The sequence below is a fragment of the Odocoileus virginianus genome, chromosome 6 (assembly GCF_023699985.2).
Source record: "Odocoileus virginianus isolate 20LAN1187 ecotype Illinois chromosome 6, Ovbor_1.2, whole genome shotgun sequence".
NCBI lineage: Eukaryota > Metazoa > Chordata > Mammalia > Artiodactyla > Cervidae > Odocoileus > Odocoileus virginianus.
The window spans coordinates 72,933,150-72,958,761 of record NC_069679.1 but is presented as its reverse complement, the minus strand read 5'-3'; the positions used below and the strand labels follow the sequence as shown (position 1 = coordinate 72,958,761).

General features: G+C 54.0%; 1 protein-coding gene across 1 annotated transcript in view; it reads left to right on the top strand.

Annotated features, from left to right (window-relative positions):
* Nucleotides 1-830: 830 nt before the first annotated feature.
* Nucleotides 831-25,612, top strand: part of LTBP2 (latent transforming growth factor beta binding protein 2) — a 103,179-nt gene continuing 78,397 nt past the window's right edge. The window contains 4 exon segments of the mRNA XM_020906898.2: nucleotides 831-1,187; nucleotides 1,190-1,697; nucleotides 8,354-8,424; nucleotides 23,349-23,595. Coding sequence (XP_020762557.2) covers nucleotides 866-1,187; nucleotides 1,190-1,697; nucleotides 8,354-8,424; nucleotides 23,349-23,595 — 1,148 coding nt within the window. The 5' untranslated portion in view covers nucleotides 831-865.

Genomic DNA, 25,612 nt, shown 5'->3' with positions numbered 1-25,612 from the left:
CACAGAAGATGTGCGCGCGCACACACTCCTGAGGGAGGGAAGGGTGGGGCGGGAGGCTAAGAAAGGGGATCTGAGCTCCAGGCTGCAGGACTGGATTTCATTCACCTCTTGCTCACACGCTGTCTCCTTAAGTGACCTTGTTCCAGATCCTCCATGTTTATTCCTCGGTGAAAAAAAAAAGGACACCTCTTGCGGGATCCGCCGCCATCACCGCCTCGGGCTTTTAGGCTCGACCCTGACGCAACAGGAAGCGGATTAAGATCAAGGAGTGAGGGCGGCCGGCGGCGGCAGGTCTGGACAAGCCGCGGGACGGCCAAGGACGCGGCCAGGTCCACCAGAGGGCGCCCGCCTCCAGACGACCCTCCCGCGCGCGCTCCCCGCGTCCCGCCGCGGCGGAGACAGGCGAGCTGCCCCGCGCTGCCTCGGCTGCAGCCGCAGCCCCGGGCCGAAGCCCCCAGTGGCTCGGGCGGGAAGCGAAGGGTCCTGGGCCCGTCCTTCGGGTCCAATCTCTGGCATGCGGTTCTTGGTACCTCTCCCGACCTTCTTCAGACCTTCGAGGCTGCAGCCTTAGTCTTCCAACCATGCAGTTTGTCCTTGAGGTCAGGGGCGGGAGATCAATTCTGGACAGGTCTGCAGTTCAGCTTGCCCAGAACAGTAGAAAGGTGGCTCGGGTGCCCCTGTCCAGACAGTTGTCATCTCGCCTGCCAGCCTTTGCTCGGGTCGGCCCTGCGCCGCCCCCAGCTCCTCACGGGTTAACCCCCCTCGCCGCCCGCTCGCTTCCCGGTGCCAAAGTGGGTGTTGCTGGAATTCCTCTCTCTCCCTCTCCCGTAATAAGGGGGCTGAACTGTCCCTCCGAGGAGGGGGCATGGTGTGGATAAAAGAGACGAAAAATCAGGGGGAGGTTTCCAAAAATAAAACCCTCCAGTTCTTCCGAAGGCTACAACGACCCGGAGAACGCGCGAAGGTGCAACAGCGGTGCGCGCCCAGCTGGAGACGCAGCGCGGCCTCTGGGCTCGGTGCGCGCAGCCCCCGGCCTCTCCTGCCGCCTGGCTCTGGCTCCAAGGAGAGCCTGGCTCGCAGTCTGACTCGGGGCCCCCTAGACGGGGAGAGGCGGGCCACCGGCAGGGGACCGGAGCGCAACCAGCGGGCGACAAGCGCACCGACTGTGAGCCCCGGGGGCCGTTCCCCGAGCGCGCGCAGCTCTCTAGGCGCCCCGGCGCCATGAGGCCCCCAACCACCGCCCGCTGCCCCGGGCGCGCCCTGCGGAACCCCTGGAGGAGCCTCTGGCCGCTCACCCTGGCTCTCTTCGTGGGCATGGGTCAGGCTCAGAGGGACCCAGTGGGAAGATACGAGCCGGCTGGAAGAGACGCGAGTCGGCTGCGGCGCCCAGGGGGCAGCCCCGTAGCGGCTACAGCCAAGGTGTACAGTCTGTTCCGGGAGCAAGACGCGCCCGTCCGGGGTTCGCCGCCCGCGGAGCTGGTCCAGCCTAGCTGGGGGAGCCCCAGGAGGTCCACTGAGGCGGAGGCCAGGAGGCCGCCCCGCGCGCAGCAGCCGCGGCGAGTCCAGCCACCTGCGCAGACCTGGAGAAGCCGACCCTCAGGCCAGCAGCAGTCCGCACCCCGGGCCAGGGCCGCGCCGGCTCTCCCGCGTCTCGGGACGGTGCAGCGGCCGCGGGCTGCGCGAGGGCGCCTTACGGGGTGAGCGCTGGAGAGGGAAGGGTGGGGGCTTGAGGGAGCGAGGGTCGGTCTCCCGAACACTCGTTCGTGGAGGGATGTGTAGACGAGAGGACAGTGCGGGGGCTCTGCCTGTCTCCCCTCTGTCCTTAATCCTGCGGGAAACAGACCGAGGTCCCGAAGCTGGGGCTCTATCTGACCCGGTTTCAAAGAGTAGAGAGGAGAGGAACACCGTCTACACCCTTTCGTACCAGCTCTCGCCCAGATCCGACGTTAAATCCTTTCCCAAGGCGGCAGAGCGTTCCGCCCGCGCTCCTCCCGTCCGCCTTAACCCGTGTCTGCTGACGCCTGCTGCCCACAGCGGTGCGGGGATCAGAAGGGGATCGCGGAGAGGGCATCGGAGTGGGTGTTCCAGGCGCTTGAGAACCGGGAGAAGCTGAGCGGCCTTAGTGCGCGGTGGGCGGACGATGTCGCGGGGGGCGGTGGCGAGGGTGGGGGGGCGCTCCAGAGCACGAGAGCTGATGAATCTCCCCGAACGAGGCTTCGACGCCTGCTTGTGGGGACAAAGCTGTGCGTTGGGGCACAGGCCGGCCTGGGTCCACGGATGGCTGGACGAGGAAGTGGGCGGGGACTCGGAGGCACTTTGGGCAGGAAACCTGTCGCGGGTGTGGCTGTGACACTGTGGGTCCATGGCGGAGTGGGTCTGTGTGCGCGCCTGTGCAGCTAGGTGTCAGCTCGATTTTGCAGGACTACGTGTCCCCTCAATCCTGCCATTTAGTCCCTCCGGCCCGCCCCGGATGCAACACCCGCTGCCTGCCGAGGGCGCTCTAGCGGCGTGGGGGACGCTTCCCACCATCCCCACCCCCAGATGAGGATTCTCACGGCTGCGAGGTGCTGGGCCGGCAGGATTGGGACAGGTGTCTGCAGAATGGAGGGCGGGCGAGCCGGGGCAGTACGGGTGCCCAGTATGGGGCACCATCGGGGAGGCTGGGAAGAAAGCTGGCGGCCCTTCTGGGCCTGGGCCCGATTTGCCAGTTGGGTTCAGTCCCCCGGGGCATAGCATGAAGGAGGCTGCACCCCCAGGGCTACTCCTGAGGCTGTTCTTACTGCCTCTCCACTCCCTGTTTTCTTTGGCTGCAGCACTGTTCTCCTATATTTCATCAGGATTCTCTCCCTTCATTCAAATCTCTGTTTAGAGAGGCCCCACCCTCTCTCTCTTCACCCTGCTTTGTGTTTCTTCATAGCACTAATTCCCATCTGACATATTGTGTTTCTGCTTTTATGGTCTGGTCTCCCAGGGCACACTAATGTCAGCCCTAGAAAAAGAGAGGCTTTGTATTCTGCATTGCTGGGTCACCAGTGCCTAGAACAGTGCTTGGGTTTAGTTGAAGCTTGCTAAGTAACTGTTGAATGAGTGAAGGAATGTCTCACTGTCCGTGCAAGGCCCGGCTTAAGGCAGACGGAGAGGAGACCTGGGCACTGCCAAGTAGTTGACACAGAGGATCAGTCACTGAGCTTTAACGGCTGTGCAACTGAATATATGCTTCCCAAGAGCAAGTGTGCTGAGCTAGGGACAGGGGCTGGGGCCCGAGACAGACCTTGTTCCTGCCGGGAGAACTGCTCAATTACTTCAAGTCACATTGGAGAAATGAATACATATGCACTGGCCAACATGCTTTCTAGTACCAGAAGCTTCCTGTTAAAGCATAAAGGAAAGGATGATTGGGGCTGAGGCGCTCGGAGGAAAAAGGAGCCCTGTGAGCTCCAGCCCCTGGGGTTCAGGTGGGGAAGAAAGTGGGGGTAGCAGGGGTAGCACCCCGAGATGTCGCACTGCCAGAGGACAGGGGCAGTTTTTTGTTTTTAATTGTGGGCGGTGGCCTAGGGGCAGGTCTGCACCTTGGTGTCAGGCAGCCACAGGGCTGAGGCTGGAGGCGTAGATTTGGAGAGAGCTTACCCTGTCAGCGTTCTGGTGGGAGTTGGGAGGAGGAGGAATAGTGGAGTGGAGGTGGGAGGGTGCACTATTAGCAGCTGTGAAAGGAGGTGGCGATGAGCAAAGCAGACTGTTACCAGGGTAAGGCTGGTAGGTGTGCACAGGTGTGTAAGTACCTGGGCTGGATGCCACCCACAAACACCTGCCAAACAGTGCACACATCATAGCACATGCTGGGCTGGACTCCTTCCCCAGGTTCTTTTCTGCAGCTTTGATTAAAGGTGGGTTCCTCAGGCACTCCAGCTAGCCACTCCAAGGCAACCGGGGAGGGGCTGAGTGGCAATCTTCCATCGACTTCTTCTCCCTAAGTCCACTCTGACTAATGGCTTATGGCCAGGCTGACCTCTCTGGCAATTGCCTTGAGAATTGCTCAGGGCCAACCAGGTGGTGCTAGTGTTAAAGAACCCGCCTGCCAATGCAGGAGGCACCAGAGACGTGGTTTTGATCCTTTGGTCAGGAAGATCCCCTGGAGCAGCGCATCTTGGAGAATCCCAGTACTCTTGCCTGGAGAATCCCATGGACACAGGAGCCTGGCGGGCTACAGTCCATGGGGTAGAATTGACTGCAGGGACTAAGCTTGCGTGCATGCAAGGACTAAGTGCCACCTGCTGGTAAATCTTGGAATTGCATCACTACTACTGGGGATTCTTCATTCATTCAACAAATATTTGGAAGGTCTCCTGTATGCCAGGCACTCTGCTGGACCATGGGGATACCGTAGTGGCCAAGACAGCCTCTGTCTTCGTGGAACTTGCCATGTAGTGGGAATTTATTGCACACAATGAAGATTTTAAGTGTGTGCCAGGCACAGCCCTAGGTGTCTGGGACACAGAGTAACCAGAGCAGAAACAATTCCTGCATTATTGAAATTTACAGTCCACAGGGGAGTTTTTAAAGCCATTGTTTCCCAGTATTCTGTGTTTATTAAGCTTAGCCTCACAGCATACCACTTTCATAATATTTTCCTCTTTTTTTCCTTGTTCTGTTATTTTCTTTTTTCTTTTTTTTTTTGTTATTTTCTTTAAATTTATAAACTGTTAAAAATAACAGGATTTTGTGTTTTATTTATTTTCAAGTGTTTTATATTATGGAGTTTTATACAAGCCTATAAACCTACAAAAGGTATTGGAAATAATACAACTAACAATCCAATTTTTTCAAACTTTAATATTTTGGCATAGTTTGCTTCTGATTTTTTTTAGTTGAAATATCTTCTACAAGTTTGTCTCTTCTCTCCCCAGATATTAACCACTACCTTGAATTTACTAATGATGCCAACCTATGTTTTTATACCATTGCTACAGATGCGTGCATCCATAACATACATAACATTGTTTTGCATATTTTAGAAAAGTGATACCATGCTGCATTATTCTTCTACAATTTGCTTTCTACTCATTAGATTTTTAAGATTTAACTAAGTTACTATAATCAGCCTAAGTTTATTCATTTTAATTGTTGGATATTATACCATTGTCTGAATATACCACAGTTTATTTATCCATCCTTCTGTTTTTGGACAGTTAGATGAGTTACATATTTTGGTATTACAAACAGTGCATGACTCATTTTTCTAAATAAATAAATCCATTTGCAAGGACACTTTGTATCACTATCCTAAGTTGAAGATAGTACCACTTGTCATAAAGAGAAGGTAACTATAGGAAAATTGAAATGAAAACAAAATGTTCTCCAAGTTTAGTCAGATACCATTATCGTAGGAAGTTCAGCCCTGTGGTGTGTTCTCCCTATTGGAAAGGGAGATTAGGGGGAGAGGATTTGTCACGAAGACCCAACCTTGGACAGAGATTTTTCCTCACTGATCTAATCAGAATAGAAACATCGCTAAAAAGGGAACCACTTTCTCCCTGTGTGATTCAGCATTGCTGCAAGTTCTGAGTATGGAAACCTCAAATCCCCTTTTCTGCCCTCAGTGTTGTCCATTCCCTTTTTGGGGAAACACTGGATTCAGTGAAACGAAGAGGTATTAAAGGTGCACCACATGTCAGGCCCTGTGTTAGACCTTAGGGGCACAAAGAGGAAGAAGACCCCTTAAGGGACTCAACACGTACGCCAGCAGCCTGAGACGATCAGGACCACATGGTGTGGAGGCTGGAGAACGGAAGGCTGGGTAGATGTCAGGGGAGGGTTTACCCGAAGGAGGTGACGTTTGATCTGGAGCATGCCAAGGATTTCAGCCGGCAAAGAAGAGAGGGAAGGCCATCTAGGCAGAGAGAGCAGCTTAAGCAAAGGCATCAAACGGTGCCCAAGTGTCGTATGGCAGCCGGGGGTTGGAGGGGGAGGAGGCGGACCGCAGATTGTATCATTGCTTTGGTTGTGGGTGGCTGTGGAGATAAGGGAGGGGTGGTGGGGGCGGTTAGACTACAGGCAGGTGGGGTCGGGTTGGCTTTGTGGAGACGAGTGGAGAGCCTGGCGGTGGCTGTAACAAAGGACCAGTATGACCAGATTTGTTCCAGGTGGAACAGCAGCTGTCCTAGTCTGTTAGCCAGATGTGTTCCCAGAGGTTGGGCAGTGATGCTGGATATCGGGCTAGTGTTTGTGGAGCGGTGCCACGTCGAAGGTTGGGCTTATAAAATTCTGAGTGGTATCTTCCAGAAAGCCAGGACCCCTGAGTCACTTGCCCCAGCTGGTCAGTCTCATCAGCTCTCTCCAGCTAACTGGAGCTCACTGAACAGTTATCTCCCATCAGGCACCTCCCGGAGCTTGCACCCAAGGCTCTGGCTGGTCTCCTGGATCTCTCTGGAAGGCCCTGTTAGCTGAGTGTGGCTCCCTTGCTTGGCAGCTTTGATCCTGACCAGTTCTCCTGGGGGCCCTGGCGGCCTTGAAGGCTCTACCCTGGGCAGGCAGGCCAGGCCGAGCCGCTGCCCTCCTGCAGTCAGCTCTGTGGCCATCCCGAGGGCATCTAGGGCGACAGCAGGCTCAGGGGGCCTCCTGGAGCCGGGCTCCACGCCACGACCTCTCGGCCGGGCAGACTCCTCCATCTGTGCTCTCTGGGCTCCCCCGGATGCTAGGCTTTAGAAAACTCCCAGGGCTTGCTGCCTGTTTTTCTTCTCAAAGACCTCCCAGGCCTCTCAGAGGCCATGTCACCACCACCAGGGGTAATGACTTACAAATGGGTGGGTTGTTCCCCCTCCCACCAGGGCACACAACTCAGAAGCTGGGGGTAGGAGGACCAGCCCTTTCTGCAGAACCCAGTGACTGACTGGGGCCCTGGTGGGGAGGAGGCCTTCAGGGAACCAGTAAACTGCTGAGGGAAGCCGTCCAGAGAGGCTTCGAGGTGGCTGAGATGGCACAGCCCTCGGCTGAGAGGACATTCTGCGAGCTCCCTGGGAGGCAGCTCCCCACAGCTTTGGGCCGAAGGGCCAGAAATGGGCCTCAGCATTTTCAAACGGCAGGAATTTATTTTGAATGTTTAGTAAGGTTTCAAAAACCACACCAGCTTTGGGGTCGACACAAACGTCAACCAAACTTAAGTGGGACCAGATGCCCCCACACTGGCCACGGAGGTCACGGGAATGGCCTCCCGGTCAGCCCTTCACCCCAACTCTCGGACTCCACACCTCTGCCGCCCTGCTTACCCTGTGTTTCAGTGAGTGCTTGGTAGACAATTTCTGATGGAAACCGTGGGATATGCGAGGCCAGAGCCAAGCCCAGTCTGAGCTGGGGAGGCAAGACCCCAGAGGTCTTCTCCAAGAAGAGCCCTCTGGGGAAGTCACCTGGGTCTGAGCATGTGGGTCTTTAGATTGACAGGCAGGGTGGGTGAAAGCTACTGGTGCTGAAGGGCCCCACTGGAAAGCAGAGGGCAGAGTTTGGGTGGACTGGGAGAATGGCCCTGGTGCTGGGGGAAGGACTATCTCCACTTCAAGTAAGTTCCATCAGCCTACCCAAATAAAAAGTGTACTCGCCACGCAGAGCAGCTTATCCCGAGTCCCCGGCCCCATTGTCCCACCAGCCTGCCACCTCCTCAGCCCCTCTTAAAGGACACTCTGGAGCCTGGCTCTTTCCATCACCCTCCCAGTTGCTCGGTCTCACCCTGTACCAGCCTGCCCGAGGGCTAAGGCTCCTCCCAGTGTGCATTTGTTGGCAAGGGATACAGATGTAGGTCCTTAAGGCTATTGTGTGTGTCTGTGTGTCTTCCAGTTTCCCTTGGATTATCAGCATTTGTTGGCAAGGGCCATGGTGATTATTTTTTGGTGAGAGGCCACGTGGAGTTGGAGCATGACTTTGAGTTGGGTCAACCTAGGTTTGAGTCTGGCTCTGACACTTCTTGTTTAGCCTTGGCAAGGGACTGAGCCACTCTGAACTTGCTTTTTGGTCATCTTTGTGATCACCGTGGCAGTGGAGTGTCTTCTCATGTCAGGGGCTCTATATCTTGTTGTATATCCTATCTTGTTGAATCCTCCCAACAACCCCATGAGGCAGGTATTATTATCTGCCTTGTACAGATGACGACAGTGATGCTTCCCAAGGTCGTGCCGCCAGTGGCAGAATCAGGATTCCATCTTAGTGCCCGCCCCTGGGCCACGCGGCCTCCCTCGAGAAGGGGGACAGTGCCCAGCCTGAGTTCCCCCAGGCCCTGCCTGTAGAAGGCAGGACCATCAGACATTAAGCTCTGTGAATAATCCTGCTCTGAGCATACCACGCTGACCCGGTCTTGGTGGCTCCACAGGAGGAATGTCTGCGGGGGACAGTGCTGCCCGGGATGGACAACGGCAAACAGCACCAACCACTGTATCAAACGTGAGTGCCTCCGCCCCATCCACCCTCTCTCCCTCTCTCTCTCTCTCCGTTTGAGCTGGGTTGGGTGTGGCATCTCTGGAACCTGGAGCTCGTGTTTTCCCCAACTCACCTCCAGAGCAGGCAGCCCCTCTCTAGCGGGAAGCAGTGGAAGGGAGGAGGCAAAAAGTGCCTCCAGGGAATTCCTCGGTAGGACTCTGCTTTCACTGCTGAAGGCCCGGGTTCAATCCTTGGTCGGGGAACTAAGCTCCTGCAAGCTGCATGGCAAAAAAAAAAAAAAAAAAAAAAAAGCCTCCTGATGACTGAACTGAAAATGACTTCTCAGATAAATCCCTGCTTGTGTTTATAAAGCTTCCTGTATGCCTCTTCTGATGTCCCCCTGTGTTGGGGCTCACCCCTAACCTGCCCTGGGGTCTGCAGAACACACCTGGCCCCAGAGCCTCTGCATCCTACATTCTGTGGGAAGAGGGTACTCACAATGCATGCTGTGGGGATCCACCTCTGCTCTGGCCCCTGGCCTCTGGTGGGCATTCTACCAGCACGGTCAGATGAGTCTCTGGTTCTGTGTCTGGGGCGGTCTTCCTTTGGACCTCCTCGAAGCCTGGCAGGCTGGCCCAGATTAGGAAATATAGCACCCACCTGACTGCTCCCTCTATTACCACCAGCACCATTAGCCTCTCCTACCATCGTTACTACTACAGCTGCTGCTGCTATCACTGTACTACCAACACCACCAGCACTGACACCGCAACAGTGACGAGGACTGTTACTACTACTAGCTAACAGCTGGGGACTTACTATATGCCCGACGCCGTGCTAAGCTCTTCACATGCATCATCTTACTTGAGTCTCTCAATCCTGTAACGTGAGAGTTTACTGTTCATCCCGCTTACAGCCTAGGACACTGAGACTCAGGTTGGTTAAGAAACGCGTCCGAGGAGACAGCACTCCGAGTCTGGCTCAGGAGGCAGACTCTAGGCAGCCTGACCCGGAACCGCGTACTCTTACCTGTGGGGCTTTGCTTTCTCCCGATACTGAGTTTAGGGCCTTCTGGACTCTGGGAGCCCCACAGGTGATGACTGGGTGGTTTTAGAGAGCTTGGATCTTCCTCCCGCACACCCCGGGGCCCCTCTCGAGCCTTCATCAGCACCACACCCCCCGCTCCGGTGTTTGTGGCAGTACCAGGAGCTCTGCCCAGCTGTTCCTCCTGGATCGGATTCTACCCTCTGCCTTAAGCCTGTCTACAAAGCCCTAGTCTCACCAGCACCCCTTCCCACCCAAGGACAAGCCCTAGGCCCTTTCCGTGTGAGTTTCACAGCTAGTGGTCCAGCAGGGTGATGAAACCTATGGTGTTCCTGTCCCTGACGGATGGCCTCATTTCTGGTCTCCTGATGCCTTCTGAGACGGGGATAGACAGGGATGCAATGGGGTTGCTTCCATTCCTACGGGGTCGGCTCACTAAGCTTTCAGTTCTGCCTCTGACCTCGTGGCCTTGACCCTCTCCCAGTCTGATGATGAAGCCTGGGCAGAATCTTGGGTCTCTCTGAGGATCTCCAGATAAAGAAGGCAAAACTCCAAATTCAGAAACAAACAGCAAAGCAGACTTCTACCTGAAAATTCTTTCCTTTTTGGGGAACCTGGATTAGTGGGGCTTGCAGAGGCTAGGTACTCGGTGAGTAGGGGCACAGTTGGGGGAGGGACTGCTCTTCATAACTTGAACGATAAGGACCGTGTGCCTCAGATGACTTGCTCAAGGTCACATAGCTCCTTAGTAGAGGATCTGGGACCTGAAATCGGTGACTCCCCTGGGCAGAGAAGCCAAGGATGTGGGTAGCTCAGTAAGTTTACAGCCAGGAGAAGCTCTGGGGCTGGGGGCTGGACACTGGTATGTTATTAAAGTTCCGTAGGTGATTCTAGCCAGGGCTGAAGGCTGCTAAGCAGAGTTTGGGGTCAGTCATGGAAAGATCTGCCTTGGGGAGCCCTACTCAAATTTGAATGTTCCCATGAATCCTCTGTTATTCTTGTTGTTCAGTTGCTCACTTGTGTCTGACTCTTTGTGACCCCATGGACTGCAGCACAGCAGGCTTCCCTGTCCTTCACCATCTCCTGGAGCTTGCTCAAATTCATGTCCACTGAGTCACTGATACCATCCAACCATCTCATCCCCTGTTGCCCCCTTCTTCTCCTGCCCTCAATCTTTCCCAGCATTAGGGTCTTTTCCAGTGACTTGGCTCTTTGCACCAGATAGCCAAAGTATTGGAGCTTCAGCTTCAGCATCAGTCCTTCCAATGAATATTCAGTGTTGATTTCCTTTAGGATTGATTGGTTTGATCTCCTTGCAGTCCAAGGGACTCTCAGCAGTCTTCTCCAGCACCACAATTCAAAAGCATCAGTTCTTTGGTATTCAGCCTTCTTTATGGTCCAACTCTCACATCCATACATGACTACTGGAAAAAACATGGCTTTGACTGTATGGACCTTTATCAACAAAGTGATGTCTCTGCTTTTTAATATGCTGTCTAGGTTTGTCATAGCTTTCCTTCCAAGGAGCAAACATTGCTTAATTTAATGGCTACAGTCACCATCCACAGCAATTTTGGAGCCCAAGAAAATAAATTTGTCACTTCTACTTTTTCCCCTTCTATTTTGCCATTAAGTGATAGGGCTGGATACCATGATCTTAGTTTTTTTGAACGTTGAGTTTTGAGCCAGCTTTTTCACTCTCCTTTGGGATCTTATTAAAGTGTAGACTGTGACTCAGCAGGTCTGGGGTGAGGCTGGAGTGTCTGTTTCTAACAAGCTCCTAGAGGATGCTGATGCTGCTGGTCCTCGGACCACACTTTGAGTAGCAAGCCGTGGGGGGCTGTCTGGAGGCCTGGGGAGGGATTTGGGGCTAGAGATGAGGAGGAGGGCTCGTAAGTTCTAGGGAGCTCAGGAGAGTGTTGCTGAGGTTTGAAAAGTTGGGGAGGCTGGCTTCAGAGTGGGTGGCCTTCTCCCTAGCTGCCCGAGGGTCTGGGCATGAGCCTTGCTCGGGCCTGAAGGCTCTCGATTTCCTGACTTGCTCATGACTTTCCAGCATCATTCTCTGCCAATCTGGAGTTTCAGCATTGGAAACTCGAGGTTGGGTGAGTCTGCTGATTGTCAGAACTGACGTGTGTGTGCACCCTTGCGCCCTGAGCAGGGGGCAGCTGCTCCAGTGTGCCGTCAGTACCCACTCCACCCTGGGGGTCCTCAGCCCTGTTATTTCTCTCCCTGGTCTTCTGCTGCCCCTCCAGGTGTCTCTGGGACTCTGGCATGCAGGCTGGCAGTGCTCCGGGAGGACATTGCCAGTGGGTGTTAGCCTCTCCCACTGGAAGTCAACTTGCCCACTGAAGGTCTGTGTACTAATTAGCTGAGCCCAGTGCTGTTTGCTTGTTGCTATTTGCTGCTAATGAGCCTAATGAGAACCACGTGGATGGTGGGGTGTTGGCCTGGATGGCTGGGTCCGAAGCTCTGTCAAGTATGGGCTCTTGCTTCCACGCCCTGTCAGCTGGCAGTCCTGCTTCCTCTGTGTGGTTTGCGTCTCCCTATCCCCTCCCCACGCTATACTCCCCTGGCTGGAGCCAATGCTGCCAGTCCTGGGGAGTGCTCATGACTCTGGTCTAGTGGTTTCAAAGATGTGGGGTGCCTCTCCCGGTCTGGCAAGGTTGGGGTGACAGGGAGGGGTGTGTGACATTCCCCAACTGCCAAGTCTAGTCTCAGAAGGGTGCAGGGAGTCGGTCCACACCCTGGTCTCTCCCAGATACCTGTGGGTCCAGCCCACTGCCCTTGGGCAGGGAGTGATGGCCTTTGTGTCCTGGGTCTCCCCCGACCCCCTGCTTGCCTCCTCTCACGGGGTCCTAGGTTGCCGTAACATACCGGCCATCTCCCCGGCAGCCTCTCTCTTTATTTCTGTCTGGTCCCTGGGCCTCGGCGTCTGCAGGTGTCCATTGCTGGAAGCCCAGCTGCTCTCCGCAGCCTGGCGGGGTCTGGAGCTGGGCCCTTGCCTCCTCCTCTGGTCTTGGTCTCCTCCTCTCCTTCTGTGGCTTTGCCAGCCCTGCCACACAATTTATGTGTTTATGTATTTGTGCAGGCAGCTCGCTGGGGCCTGCTGGCTGGCTCGGCTGAGGCGAAGGGCTGCAGGGTGTGGGGAGGCTGGATCCTGTTTAGAGTTAGGGCTTTTGGAAGACTGTCCAGTCTTCCCAGACTGACTCACCCCAATACACACACAGCCTTTGCAGGGGCTTCTAAAGTCTCATCCTGGGGAAGAAGATTTGAAGAATTCTCTGGCTTCTCCTTTTATCTCAGCCTAGAGGCACAGGGGCCGGGGCTGTTCTGGGGAAGGCAGAAGGCTCTTGGGGAAGGGGCTAGGAGGGTTACCACCCCCACGCCCCCACCAGGAGTAAGGCACAGTGAGAACATATACTTTAGATTCCGGTGCCAGATTCAAGGAGTCATGGCTTTGAATTCCAGCTCTGTGTCCTCAAGCAAGTGCCTGGCCCTCTCCCAGCCCCAGAGCCTCACCCAGTAAGTGAGTATAACACCTCACCCAATAAGTGGGTATAACACCTCACCCAATAAGTGGGTATAACAATCTCTATAGAGCTGCTTCTAATAATAGTAGCACACTCAAGCTCTTAACGAGGGTCAGAACTTAATTTTTAATTTTTAACCCTGACAACAACCCTCCTGTAAACCAGATTTGATCTTTATCCCCATTTACAGATGAGGTTAACTCTTTGTCCAAGTCATGCAGCTGGGACTCGGCAGAGCCTGGGTGTGAATTTAGGTAGCCTAGTCCAGAGGACAGGGGTTGACACCACGCTCCTGGGAAACGAGTGAGTGTGTGTAGAGAGCCTGGCACGGGGTAACTTTGGCTGTGATCTTAATCTCAATTCAGGAGGCTATGCTGCCTGCCTGGGTTTAAATGCCAGCTCCATAGCTTAGCTTCAAGACCTTGGGCAAGATGTTTAATCTCTCTGTGCCTCAATTTCTTTTTCCATAAAATATGACTAATACTCGTCCCTGCCTCACAGAATTCTAAGGAACAAAGAGATAGCTTAGGGCAAATGTTTAGTTCAAAGCCTGGCATGTTCTGGATGTTCCATACATGTCTGGCCTTGATGGTGAGAGCAGGGACTGTATCTCGTGACCCCTGGGTCTGCAGTGCAGTGCAAGCGTTCATTGGATACAAGGTGAAGGCTCACCAACAATGTGCTGAGCAACACAGGGCCTTTCCCAGGCCTGTGCAGAGAGGTCTCCTGCTGCTGTGGGCTCATCAACCTTTTCAGAAAACTCCCCATGGTGCTCAGGAGACCCTGGAATGGCCTGGGCACTTGTTCTTGTGTTTTGGCCCCAAGCCTCTCTACTTGCTACGTGTGTGTTAATGGACTGAGTGGGTGAATGATTACTCGGGTGACCTGATAGTTTCCTTCTGCCATCCCCAGCTGCCTCTTCTCATTTCAGCTTCACCTTTCCTACTCAACATCTTAATGTTGGGCTACCTTTAACTTTCTCCAGATCTTCCAAATCCTCCTCCCAGAGAGGGGGGACCATGTGAAGCAAATCCAGCATTAATTGCCCCCCCCCCATTATTGAGTGCCAGTAGGCACTGTGCCAGAGAGTTAAAACACAACAATAATAAGAGTGGCAGTACTCGCTCTGTGCCAGGGACCACGCTAAACCCTTCAGCACCCCCTGCCCTGTGAACGGCCACCACGTTGATCTCTGTGCTGGCTCCTCCCATGTCCCTTGGCTGCTGCTTCTCCTCTGCCCAGCAACTAAACATTGGACTGAGTTCTGGGCCCTCTTCTTTTCTTTCTCACTGCACTGTCCTGGAGTGATCTAATGCATTCCCATGGATGTGAGCATCGTCTCTGGGCTGATGACACCCAGATTTATGTGCATCTTCAGCCAGACCTCTCCTCCGACCTCCAGACTCCTTTTATTCTGCTGCCTCCTTGGCATCTTGATGCTCTTGATGCCTCCAGACACCCCCACCCCGACCCCAGCTTTACCGAAGCGAGCTCATGGTTTCCCTCCCTCTGAGCCAATGTCCCTGACCAGGCCTTACTCACCCTGTTAAAAGGCAACCCGTCAATCTGAATGCTCGAGCTGCACTCTTGGGGACCATTTAGCACACTTTCCTCTTGCTTAGCTTTTTGTCCAATCTATCACTGAGCCCTGTGTGCATCACTTCCTAAATCTCTTGGGAGTCTCTCTGCTTCTCACTCCCCCACTTCCCCCCTGCCCCCGCACTCCATGCTTCTCCAGTCTCTGGTCCCGAGCAATAGCACATCCTCCAGGTAACCACTGCAGCTGGCTGATTGCTCCCACTGCCCCCCTTACCCTCTGGTTCCATCTCATAAATTTGATAATCACACGTGCGTGCATGTTAAGTCGCTTCAGTCTTGTCTGACTCTTCGTGACCCTATGGACACTAGTCCGCCAGGCTCCTGTGTCCATGGGATTCTCCAGGCAAGACTACTGGGGTGGGTTGCCATTTCCTTCTCCAGGGGATCTTCCCGACCCAGGGACGGAACCCACATCTCTTACATCTCCCGCTTCGGCAGGAGTGTTCTTTACCACTAGTGCCACCTGGGAAGTCCAGATATTCACACATCCCAGCCAAACCTTCCTGCAGCAGTGTGTTCAGCCCCTCGCTCACCGAATCCATGCTGAGTTCCTGGGATGTGCCGCCTCCAGGCTGTTCCACGAGATTTCTCTCGTCTCCGTAGGTGGCTGCCTCCTCATCCTCCTTCCAGTCTGTTTCCAGCTCCCCTTACCAGTTTGTGGAGAGTTGCCCCCAGCAGCCTTGTTTTTCTGGATCTCAGCCCGTCGACTGTTTCCTCCATCCTTCATACCCCAACTTCTCTTCCTCTGCTTGTTTGTTTACTTGTTTTATGAGTCTTGCTGAGCTGGAGGCTCTGTGAAAAAAAGGACAGTGTCTGTCTTGTTTACCGTCCTAGGCAAAGAGTAAACGTTGGATGCACGACTATTTTCTAGAGAAAATGAGACTGGCAGAGGTGATGAAATCTGCCTGAGGTCACCAGGTCTCTTTGACTGTAAGGCTGCTCTCTCCTCCACACGTCTGCCCTGGCCTTGGCTGAGTTATAAGTGGGAATGGTGTACTCCTTCCCTCTTGACCTTTGTGGGTCCTGGGCATGGAGCTGGTGTGTCTGCAGAACGGCTTGGATGGCTCCATATCAGTCACAGACCTGTCCTCTGTGTCCTGGAGCAGCTCCCCTGGAAAAGACAGGGTCCCCGGGCATATCCCCGAGGAGGGCAGCTTCAGGATTCCATTCCAGCTCAAAGGGCCCTCTTTAAATCCCTGCCTCCTCTCGACAGAGCCCTCGGGGCTGTGAAGGGGGCGGACAGGTGAGCTTCTGCTTTAGGGCAGGAGCTTGCGGCAAACCCGGGCCTCAGCCCTGGGCCCCCGAGTCCTACCCAGTGGCCCCTTCCTCATGCCTGCTGGAGATGATGGGAATTGAGGCTGCTCTCTGCCCCAGCCCCTGGCCCCCCAACTGGCCCAGCATCTCGGCGTTTGTTAATGCAATTAGCAGGGCGGTCCATGCCGAGGGGCTGGGGGCCAAGGTCTGACTCACACCTCCCCTTCCTCCCCTCCGGCCGCCAAACGGTAGAGGCCCCCTCGGCCTGCCAGACGACGACGTCTGCAGAGCGCGCGCGAGGGGCCAAGAACGGCATCTTTCTCTCATTAGAGGCTTTTATGTGAACACAACTGCTATTTTGGAGCAGGGCGCTTGGCTGGCCCCTGAGCCCCAGGGCTGCTTCCAGCCCTCCTGAGCTGCCGCCCCAGCCCAGCTGTGGTGGGAACGGCCGGGTCCTTGAGGACCTGACTTCTCCCACAGCCTGGCGGTTCGGGGCCGAGTCGGGGTCTAGGGTGGACACAGCCCTGGGCAGCGTTTGGGTGTAAAGAGGACGAGTCCCTCGTGGATCCTGAGAGTGTGTGAAGGCCAGTGAGAGATTTCCTGGCCCCAGGGCAGGGGCAAGCTCTGACATCAGGGTCCCCTTTCTTTGGGAACCAGAGGTCAAGGCTGTGGAGAAACCGCTCGGGGCCATAGTTACACCCCTCCTCCCTGACCCAGTGAAGTGAATTCCGAAGGCAAACTGAGGCTCCAGGTAAGGGTCTAAGGTGGGGTGCGAGGGAAGGACAGTACTGAGCGTGGTGGGAGACTGTCCTGCCTGCAAAGGCCTCTAGGTATGGAAGAGACAGGGCCCTGTCCCGAGGGAGGGGTCGGTACTCAGTGGGAGGGGGTCCTAGTGCCCCACTGAGGCAGAGTTAGGAAAGATGGCGGTTTAATCTGCGAGGCCACTGAGGAACCTCGGGTGTGAGGGTCCTGGGCCCAGCGTCTAATCTGGAAGCTGGGGTTATCTCCCAGACAAGTCAGCACGCGGGGGCCTGGAGGCCTCAGAGGAGGGTGCGGGCTGAAGCCGCCCACCCTGAAGTCAGCGCCTCGCCTGATGGATGACTGATGGAGGGAGAAGGCACCTCTGAGTCCCAGGAGAGAGAGCGGATGACAAGAGGCCTGCGTGGTGAGGGTGGGAGGTGGAGAGGAGACCGGCTGTGTTCAACGCCTGAGAAGCAGCCCTCCCCTGCACCACAGCGCGTTACATCTCTGTAACCAGGGCCCACGTTGTCATTGCCTTTTCCTGGGAAAAACGTCATGGCAGAGAAGTCCAGAAGCCCTCTTGCTTCCATCCCTGGGGGTGTGGGTTTTTTAAGCTTTCTTTCTTTTTTTAAAAGCTTTGCAAAATGCTATCCAATACAACTTCCTGTGGAAACTTTCTGTGGAAATGCTCTGTATCCTGCCATCTAAGGTGGTAGTCCTGAGCCTCCTTTAGCCGTTGAGCCCTTGACATGTGTCTAGTGCAACTGAATTTTAAATTTTATTTAATCAGTTTCACTGGCAATAGCCCTGTATTGCTCATGGCTACAGGCTTCCCTGGTGGCTCAGAAGGTAAAGAACCTGTCTGCAATGCAGGAGACCCGGGTCCCATCCCTGGGTTGGGAAGATCCCCTGGAGCAGGGCATGGCAAGCCACTCCAGTATTCCTGCCTGGAGAATCCCCAGGGGGAGAGATGCCTGGCGGGCTACAGTCTATGGGGTCGCAAGCGTCGGATACGACTAAGCTCACGGCTGCAGCACCAGACAGCGCTGGACAGCACAGCCTCAGAGACTGCAGAGCATGTCCACGTCCCTGATTTCTGCTGAGGCTCACACAACTCTTTGAGGCAGCAACTGTCAGACCCATTTGATGGATGAGACACCTGAGGCACAGGTTGAGGCATCTCAGTGAGACGAGAGGTGCCCAAGGTCACACAGGTGGGGTGTGGCTGAGCGAGGGGTCGAACCAAATCTTCCTGACTCAACCCAAGGTCCTTTTGCTACCAAGTCACTGTTCACAGAGGCTCTGAGCGGATGGTAGAAGCAGCTTGCCTGCTGGGAGCTCTTTCCAGACTCTCCCCTCCCCAGGCCTGCCCATTCTGAATTTGGTTTCCTCCCAAACGGAGGGGTTTTGTGTGGAAAATCTGAGCAAACCTCTTCTCGACTGTACTGGATCTGAGTGAAGGTAGAAGGGGGCACAGCCAGGAGTCGGGGGTTGGGGCGCGGTGGAGAGAACGATACTTTCTATTTCTTACTTTCAAAGCAGTTTCGGGAGTTTTCTTTTTATTCCCTCTCTTTTGGCATCCTGCTAACTTCACAGAGCTGAACTCCCAAAGCTGAAACTTTCCACATGTCCAATCCTCAGTGAGAAAGAGAGTGCCAGGAATGTGGACAAGCCAGGGTTCAGGAGCCCAAATTATGAATGGCTAATGGCTGGCATTGGTGAGCAGGCATGGGAATCTGGGAGCAGCATCACTTCCAGGTTCTGAGGATGCTGGTCCCTGACAGGGAGGGGATGGATATGTCTTTGATGGCTAGACATGGGCATCGTGGTATCATGCTTGATAACCCGTCACCAATAATCAACAAAGACTCGTTAAAGCCATATACCCTCTCTGGGTTGACTTCTCAAGTATAAGGCATGACCTCTGCTCTTGTGGGAAAGTGGGAGGAATGAGGATCCAGGCATGAAACATGAAGACGGCCTAGCCTGCCACGCTGGGAATTTTATCTCTTAAACTTTCCACAATGCCGCATGAAACTGCCTCTCTGGGGGTGCCTCGGCATTTCCTTCTCTGCCTTATGCAATCGCCCCTGCCATGGGCGATTCTGCAATGACTGAGCCCTAGATACTTCAGTTTTGAAATCTGTGCTTGTTTGACTTAGGAATGCTTTTCACAGTCTCCTTTAAACAAAAGGCACTTGACCACTATGGCCCCCTCCTTCCCCAAGGGTTCCAAACTTTTGCATTTCACCAGTAAATATCCAAAAACATCTTATGTACCAGAGTACAGTAGCCAGCTTTTCATTTTGCCAAGTGAGAATATTAGAAACATCATTTGCCATCACCTTTAAACACTTCAAAGAACATTTTAACACCAGAAAAGGAGGCACGATATAATCTTAAAATAAAAGACACTTAAAATTTTTTTTTGTATTGGAGTATAGCCTCTTGAGAAACCTGTATGCAGGTCAGGAAGCAACAGTTAGAACTGGACATGGAACAACAGACTGGTTCCAAATAGGAAAAGGAGTACGTCAAGGCTGTATATTGTCACCCTGCTTATTTAACTTATATGCAGAGTACATCATGAGAAACGCTGGGCTGAAAGAAGTACAAACTGGAATCAAGATTGCCGGGAGAAATATCAATAACCTCAGATATGCTGATGACACCACCCTTATGGCAGAAAGTGAAGAGGAACTAAAAAGCCTCTTGATGAAAGTGAAAGAGGAGAGTGAAAAAGTTGGCTCAAAGCTCAACATTCAGAAAACTAAGATCATGGCATCTGGTCTCATCACTTCATGGGAAATAGACAGGGAGACAGTGGACACAGTGGCTGACTTTATTTTTTTGGACTCCAAAATCACTGCAGATGGTGACTGCAGCCATGAAATGAAGAGATGCTTACTTCTTGGAAGGAAAGTTATGACCAACCTAGATAGCATATTAAAAAGCAGAGACATTACTTTGCCAACAAAGGTCCATCTAGTCAAGGCTATGGTTTTTCCAGTGGTCGTGTATGGATGTGAGAGTTGGACTATGAAGAAAGCTGAGCGCTGAAAAATTGATGCTTTTGAACTGTGGTGTTGGAGAAGACTCTTGAGAGTCCCTTGGACTGCAAGGAGATCCAACCTGTCCATCCTAAAGAGATCAGTCCTGGGTGTCCATTGGAAGGACTGATGCTGAAGCTGAAACTCCAGTACTTTGGCCACCTCATGCAAAGAGTTGACTCATTGGAAAAGACTCTGATGCTGGGAGGGATTGGGAGCAGGAGGAAAAGGGGATGACAGAGGATGAGATGGCTGGATGGCATCACTGACTTGATGGACACGAGTTTGAGCTGCGATTCATGGGGTCGCAAAGAGTCGGACGCGACTGAGCAACTGAACTGGACTGGACTGAACTGAACTGAACTGAACTGATAGCTACTTTACAGTGTTGTGTTAGCTTCTGCCGTACAGCCAAGTGAATCAGCTATCCATACACATCTCTCCCCTCTTTTTTGTATTTCTTACCTTTTAGGTCACCACAGAGCACTGTGCTGTATTGCAGATTCTCACTAGTTATTTTATACATAGTATCAGTAGTGTATATACGTCAACTTCAATCTCCCGGTTCATCCCACCGCCCACTTTCCCTCTTGGTATCCATATGTTTGTCCTCTGCATCTGAAAGAAACTTTTTCAATGGGGAAGAAACCCAAAAAATGGTTTTGTTTTTCTTGATTTATGGTAGGCCGGTAAAAACTGACCTAAGATTGTCCCCCTTCATGGGCAGACACTTGGAGCCACTATTTGGGGCCAGTTGGGGGTGGTTTTGGGGGGAGTGGAGAGGGAGGAGAGGAGGTTATGCTCCAGTCCCATAGTGCAGATGCTCAGCTCAGAAGAAAACACTGTAGTGAGGGAATCACTACCTGCTGAGACTTGTGAAGACAACGCAGAGGAGGATGCAAATGAAGTCGGTGAGAGCTGGTTCACAGCCTCTGAAAACCCAGCACTTGTTTCAGGAGGACCTTTCTTAGCCGACCTGGCCTCTGTGCTGTTTCAGAAGTGACTGGTCCGTAAAGGTTATCTTTCCAAACGGGTTTTTTCTCCTGACACGTCTGGCTGGTTTGGAAGCCTTTTAGAACTTTTATCGACCACAATATTACATGCATGCATATATGCCAGTTTTATAGTTTCCCCCAGCCACCCACTTACCGTGAGCTGTTTGTTCATCACACCAACCAAAGTTTGCCAAGCCTGGTCCTCATTGAAGACTTAACTGCCTGGTGGAAAGGGACCTCCGTGGTTGTGAGAACCCACCACGGGGCCGAGCTTCCTCCACGCAGGGAGCAGTCTTGTTGTCTTTGTATCCCTGGCACCCGGTCTGACCCAGAGAGGGTGCTCACTAAATGTCTGCGGATGTATTGGTAAATGAGGCAGAACCAGGGCAGGCAAGTCACAGGGAAGCACAGGCTCATACTGCAGGATGTGGGCTGCTGGAGTTTTAGAGAGTGAAAGATCTTATTATTAAAGTCAAGGACTGGGCCATCCTTGCAGCCCAGGAGGGGAAGGACAGAAGTTAGACTGGTTTTGTAAGGCTCTCTTAAGGGCAAAGACCAGCCATGCGGAGGTGGAATGGAAACGGAGACTGGGGGGTCTGTGTGACCTTTCCCTCCCCCATGCCAGGCTTGGCCAGCAGAGACGTGTGGGTGGATCTGAGGGCTAGGAGTGATGTAGCAACTGTGGTCCACATGGGAAACCACTCAGGCCCTCCCTTTCTACTCCATCCCCAAGATAAACCCGGGCTGATACCTGTCCTGCGCAATCCTGCTTCTGCAATGTTCGCTGGTCCTGGTTTGGCCCCAAGCAGCCCGTGTCTCTGGTGGTGGTGGTGACAAGGGCTTGGCAAATGGTCGGATGAGGGCTCGCTCCACTTGGGCAGGGGGATTGGCAGCCAGGTGATAGGCCAAAATCCTGCTGAGGTGGCAGTTTGTGTTTGGGGAAGTGCTCAGGGTTATAATTCTCTCGTACAGACTGCTTACCTGGAGGTCTGGGGCCTACCAAGAATGGATTGAGGAAAATGCTCTTGCCTTTGGATCTAGCTCATGGTTGGGGTCCTACAGTGAGACCTATTTTTTTCCTTACTTGCCCCAGAGTAGGTAGGCTGCCTTTGGTTTACACTATGCCCAATCTATTCACCCATTCTGTCTCTGGTTAGCATCGTCACCTCCAAGAAGTCTTTCCTGACTTTCGCTTCTTGCCTCAGACTCGGTTAGAGGCTCTGGTCAACACTTATCACATGCCCTATGTCCTGGCTTCCTGGTGAGACAGGACACTCCCTGCGAGTGGGAGGCTCTTTACCACTGGCCTCATACCTAGTGAGTGTTCACTGAATGAATGCATGAGCTGGTATACATCCTCCCTCTATCTCAGATTGACTGTGTGGGCTTTGGAGAGGGATGGGTCTGAAGGTCTGAGGTCTCCACCACCAGAGCTGACCTGGGATGCACAGCATCCCGGGGCAGGGCTCCCAAGGTTGCAATCAGTGGCTGACTTAAAGCCAACAGATCCCTTTTGTTGTTTCATCATCAGCTCTGGGCCAAGGTTCAGAGGGTGGGTCAGCCCTGCTGGGAGACAGTGGGGGTGGATGGAGCCTGGGCTTTTTAGTCAAATGCACCTGGATTGGATCCTCCATCCACCATGGACTGGCTGGGTGACCTCTGCATGTCTTTTAATCTCTCTGAGCATCAGAAGCATTATTTGTGAAATGAAAGTCACAATCCCACTTGCTGTATAGGATTGTTTTAGGCTTAAATGAGACAGTGTATGTGAAGTACACTGCCTGGCATATTGTAAGCGTTGAATAGATTGATAGTAGCTGCCATAATTAAAGAGCTTCCCGGGTGGATCAGAGGGTAAAGAATCTGCCTGCAATGCAGGAGATGCAGGAATTACGGGTTTAATCCCTGGCCTGGGGAGATCCCCCGGAGGAGGGCATGGCAACCCACTCTTGCCTGGAGAATCCCATGGACAGAAGAGCGTGGTGGACTACAGTCCATGGGGTCACAGAGTCAGACATGACTGAAGCGACTGAGCATGCACACATGCTGTAATAAAAATAATATCACTTGTGTTGTTATGAAGCATATGCTAGGAGTTAAGGAGGCAAAGAGGTGTAAGGGAGAGTCACTGCACCTGGGGGTGCTGACTGTATTAGTTAGAGAGTTGAGACACATACATAAAAAATCTATCACACTGATGGTGGATGGGGCTTCCCTGATGGTTCAGTGGGTAAAGAATTCGCCTGCAATGCAGGAGACACAGGAGATGAGGGCTTGATCCCTGGGTTGGGAAGATTCCCTGGAGGAGTAAATGACAACCCTGACAGGCTACTACCCAGAGGGTCGCAAAGAGCTGGACACAGCTGAGCACCAGCCCAGATGGACAGAGTGGCGGCAGCCCATCGGGCATGAGTGCTGCGACCGTGGTTCAGAGGAGGGAGCAGAACCTGGAGGCAGGTCATCTGGGCTGGGGGGCAGGGGGGCCTTGAGGGAACAGCAGGACCTAGTGGAGAGGAACGGGAGAGAGCCCCACGGGGGGGGGGACACAGCACACACAGAAGCTGAGAGAAGAGGAGGAAACCATGCCCGCAGGCCAGTCCCCAGCTGGACAGACCACGCACAGGGAGCGCTAAGTGGGTGTAGAACACAGTGTCGGGGGTGCGGCCTGTCACGCAGTCTTTGAGGGGTGGTCCAGACATGCCCAGGCGGCCCTCAACCTCTCCCTGTCTCCGCAGCCGTGTGCCAGCCGCCCTGCCAGAACCGGGGCTCCTGCAGCCGGCCCCAGCTCTGCGTGTGCCGCTCAGGCTTCCGCGGAGCCCGCTGCGAAGAGGTCATTCCCGAGGAGGAATTCGACCCCCAGAACTCCAGGCCAGCACCCCGACGCTCGGCCGAGGGACCCCCCAACCTGCGCAGGAGCAGTGTGGCCAGAGAAAGCACCACGGCCAGAGCCCGGCCCCCAGCACCACAGCCGCAGCGGGCCAGGTAAGTCCCCTTCCTCAGTGGGCCCTCTCTTCCTGGGGGGGTTGCGCAGCCTCTCTGGGGCGGGTTCTGCCTTCGGCCTGTTTGGTGAAGACCTTGGTGGAGGAGGCTGGAGAGTCCCTCTGGCCCGCCCCGTCCTCTCCTCCCCTTCCCCAGCCCCGCCAGAGGGGTGGTGAGCAGGGCAGCAGGTTTCGGGGTTGGCACAGGCTCTAGCAGACTGGACTGCACGGTGGAGGTGGGAGGTGAGCGCCTACCCTCCAGGTCCTGGGAGAAAGATAAGGAGGGCATGTACCTGGACTCAGGCTGTGTGCTTTCAAATCCTGGTTGCCACTTCCTAGGTGGGTGACCTTGGGCAAGTTACTTACCTCTCTGATTCCTCATCAGTAAGGTGGGGACAGCGATGATGATGATAACCATGGAATTGTAAGGATTATGTTCGTTAATAAGAAGAAAGTGTTTAGAAGGGTGCCTGGCACAGAGTAAACTCTATAAATGTTTCTCCTCCACTTCCTTCTTTTCTACCTGTGGTCTGGGGCATGTGAGAAGGACTCCTCTGCCAGAAAAAAAAAAAAAAAACCTTCCAGGACTTCCCTGGTGGTCCAGTGGTTAAGACTCTGCTTGACGGCAAGGGGCCACGAGTTCCATCCCTGGTCGGGAAACTAAGATGCCATATGCTGTGCCGCCAAAAAAATAATAAAAAAGAAAAAGTTTTAAAAAAGCCACTTCAGCTCTCAGTGCTAGCAGCCTCTCTCCTTGGAGCAGCCTGCAGGAACATGTAGGGGAAGGCAGAAGGCTAAGAAGTGGGAAGGGGGTTTTTCTCGGGCAGAAGTCCCTGGCCTACTTGCCAGCCAACCTGGCCAGACGTTTCCTAGCTGAGGACAGGAAGTCTGAACTTTGGTAAACTGGTCCATTTCTGGGGGCTGTGTTTTCTTTTTGGTTTTTCAGGTTAGTTTTTCCATTTGCTTCTTACTTAAGAAGTTCTTTCTGAAATGTTTGAACCTTGTCTTGCTGAATTCAGGGGAAAAAAGAATTTGCCCTCCCGGAGGAGGCTGGCAGAACCAGCGGGAGGAGGCTGACCTCGAGGCCAGGCCCCCAGTGGGAAAGCTCAGGAGAGAAAGGAAAGGAGCTTGAAATTGTCCAGCCACTCTGAAGAGGGGGAGCAGGGGCAGACCAGGGTCTTAGTAAGGGTGTTTTGCCACCCAAGCCAGCAGGTGGTTTTCGAGGGCAGCCAGGCGCAGAAAAAAGCAGAAGGGTGAACTTGGGTCAAGGCCTAGGGAGCACCAAAGTCAAAACCAGAAGAGCCAAACTCTTTGGCCAAGGCCTTGGGATGCCAGGGCAGAGAGAGAGGCAGAGCTAAGAGCCAGGTGGACAAGGCAGCAGGCACGGCGAATTGCCTGGGATTGGCTGTGACCAGCGGGGCAGGGCCTGAGCCTTGTTCTAATGGGCCCCAGCTCTGGGTCCAAGGTGGGAGGGCCTGGTGCAAAGGCACTTGGAGGAGCCCCAGGGGTGGCAGTTCCAGGGCCGGTCCTGGAAGCAGGGTGGAAGCAGGATCCTTCTAGCTGGGCTTCCCCCTGCTCCTCTCCCCGAAGCTTTTTTTGGCTTGTGGGATTTGTTCATTTTATAGTGCGTTTTATCCTCTTGTGTTGGTGCTTGCTTGGCAGGTCATTCTGTCCCCTTGGACCCTTGAGTCGGAATTGTTTGACATCCCCTGCCCCGTCTTCCCAGCCTCTCCAGCTCCTCTTTTTCAGAGCCCAGTCCCGCTTCCTCCAGAAAGCACCCCCTCTGTCGTGTCCGCCCAGCTCTGACCTCCTGCAGCACGTGCTTGGCCCACGTCCCTGGAGCCTGTGCCCTGTGTCTGCGATCAGCCTGTGCGGCCTGCATCCTGGAAGTCAGCGCCTGTCTCAGGCCGGAGGTCCCCAGAACGCCGCCTTGCAGAAATCACTCCATCTGCTTTCTGTCACTTGGTCCCAACTTAAGAGTGACCTCGCAAAGGGCCCACTTGGCCCTGAGCCCTCACCTT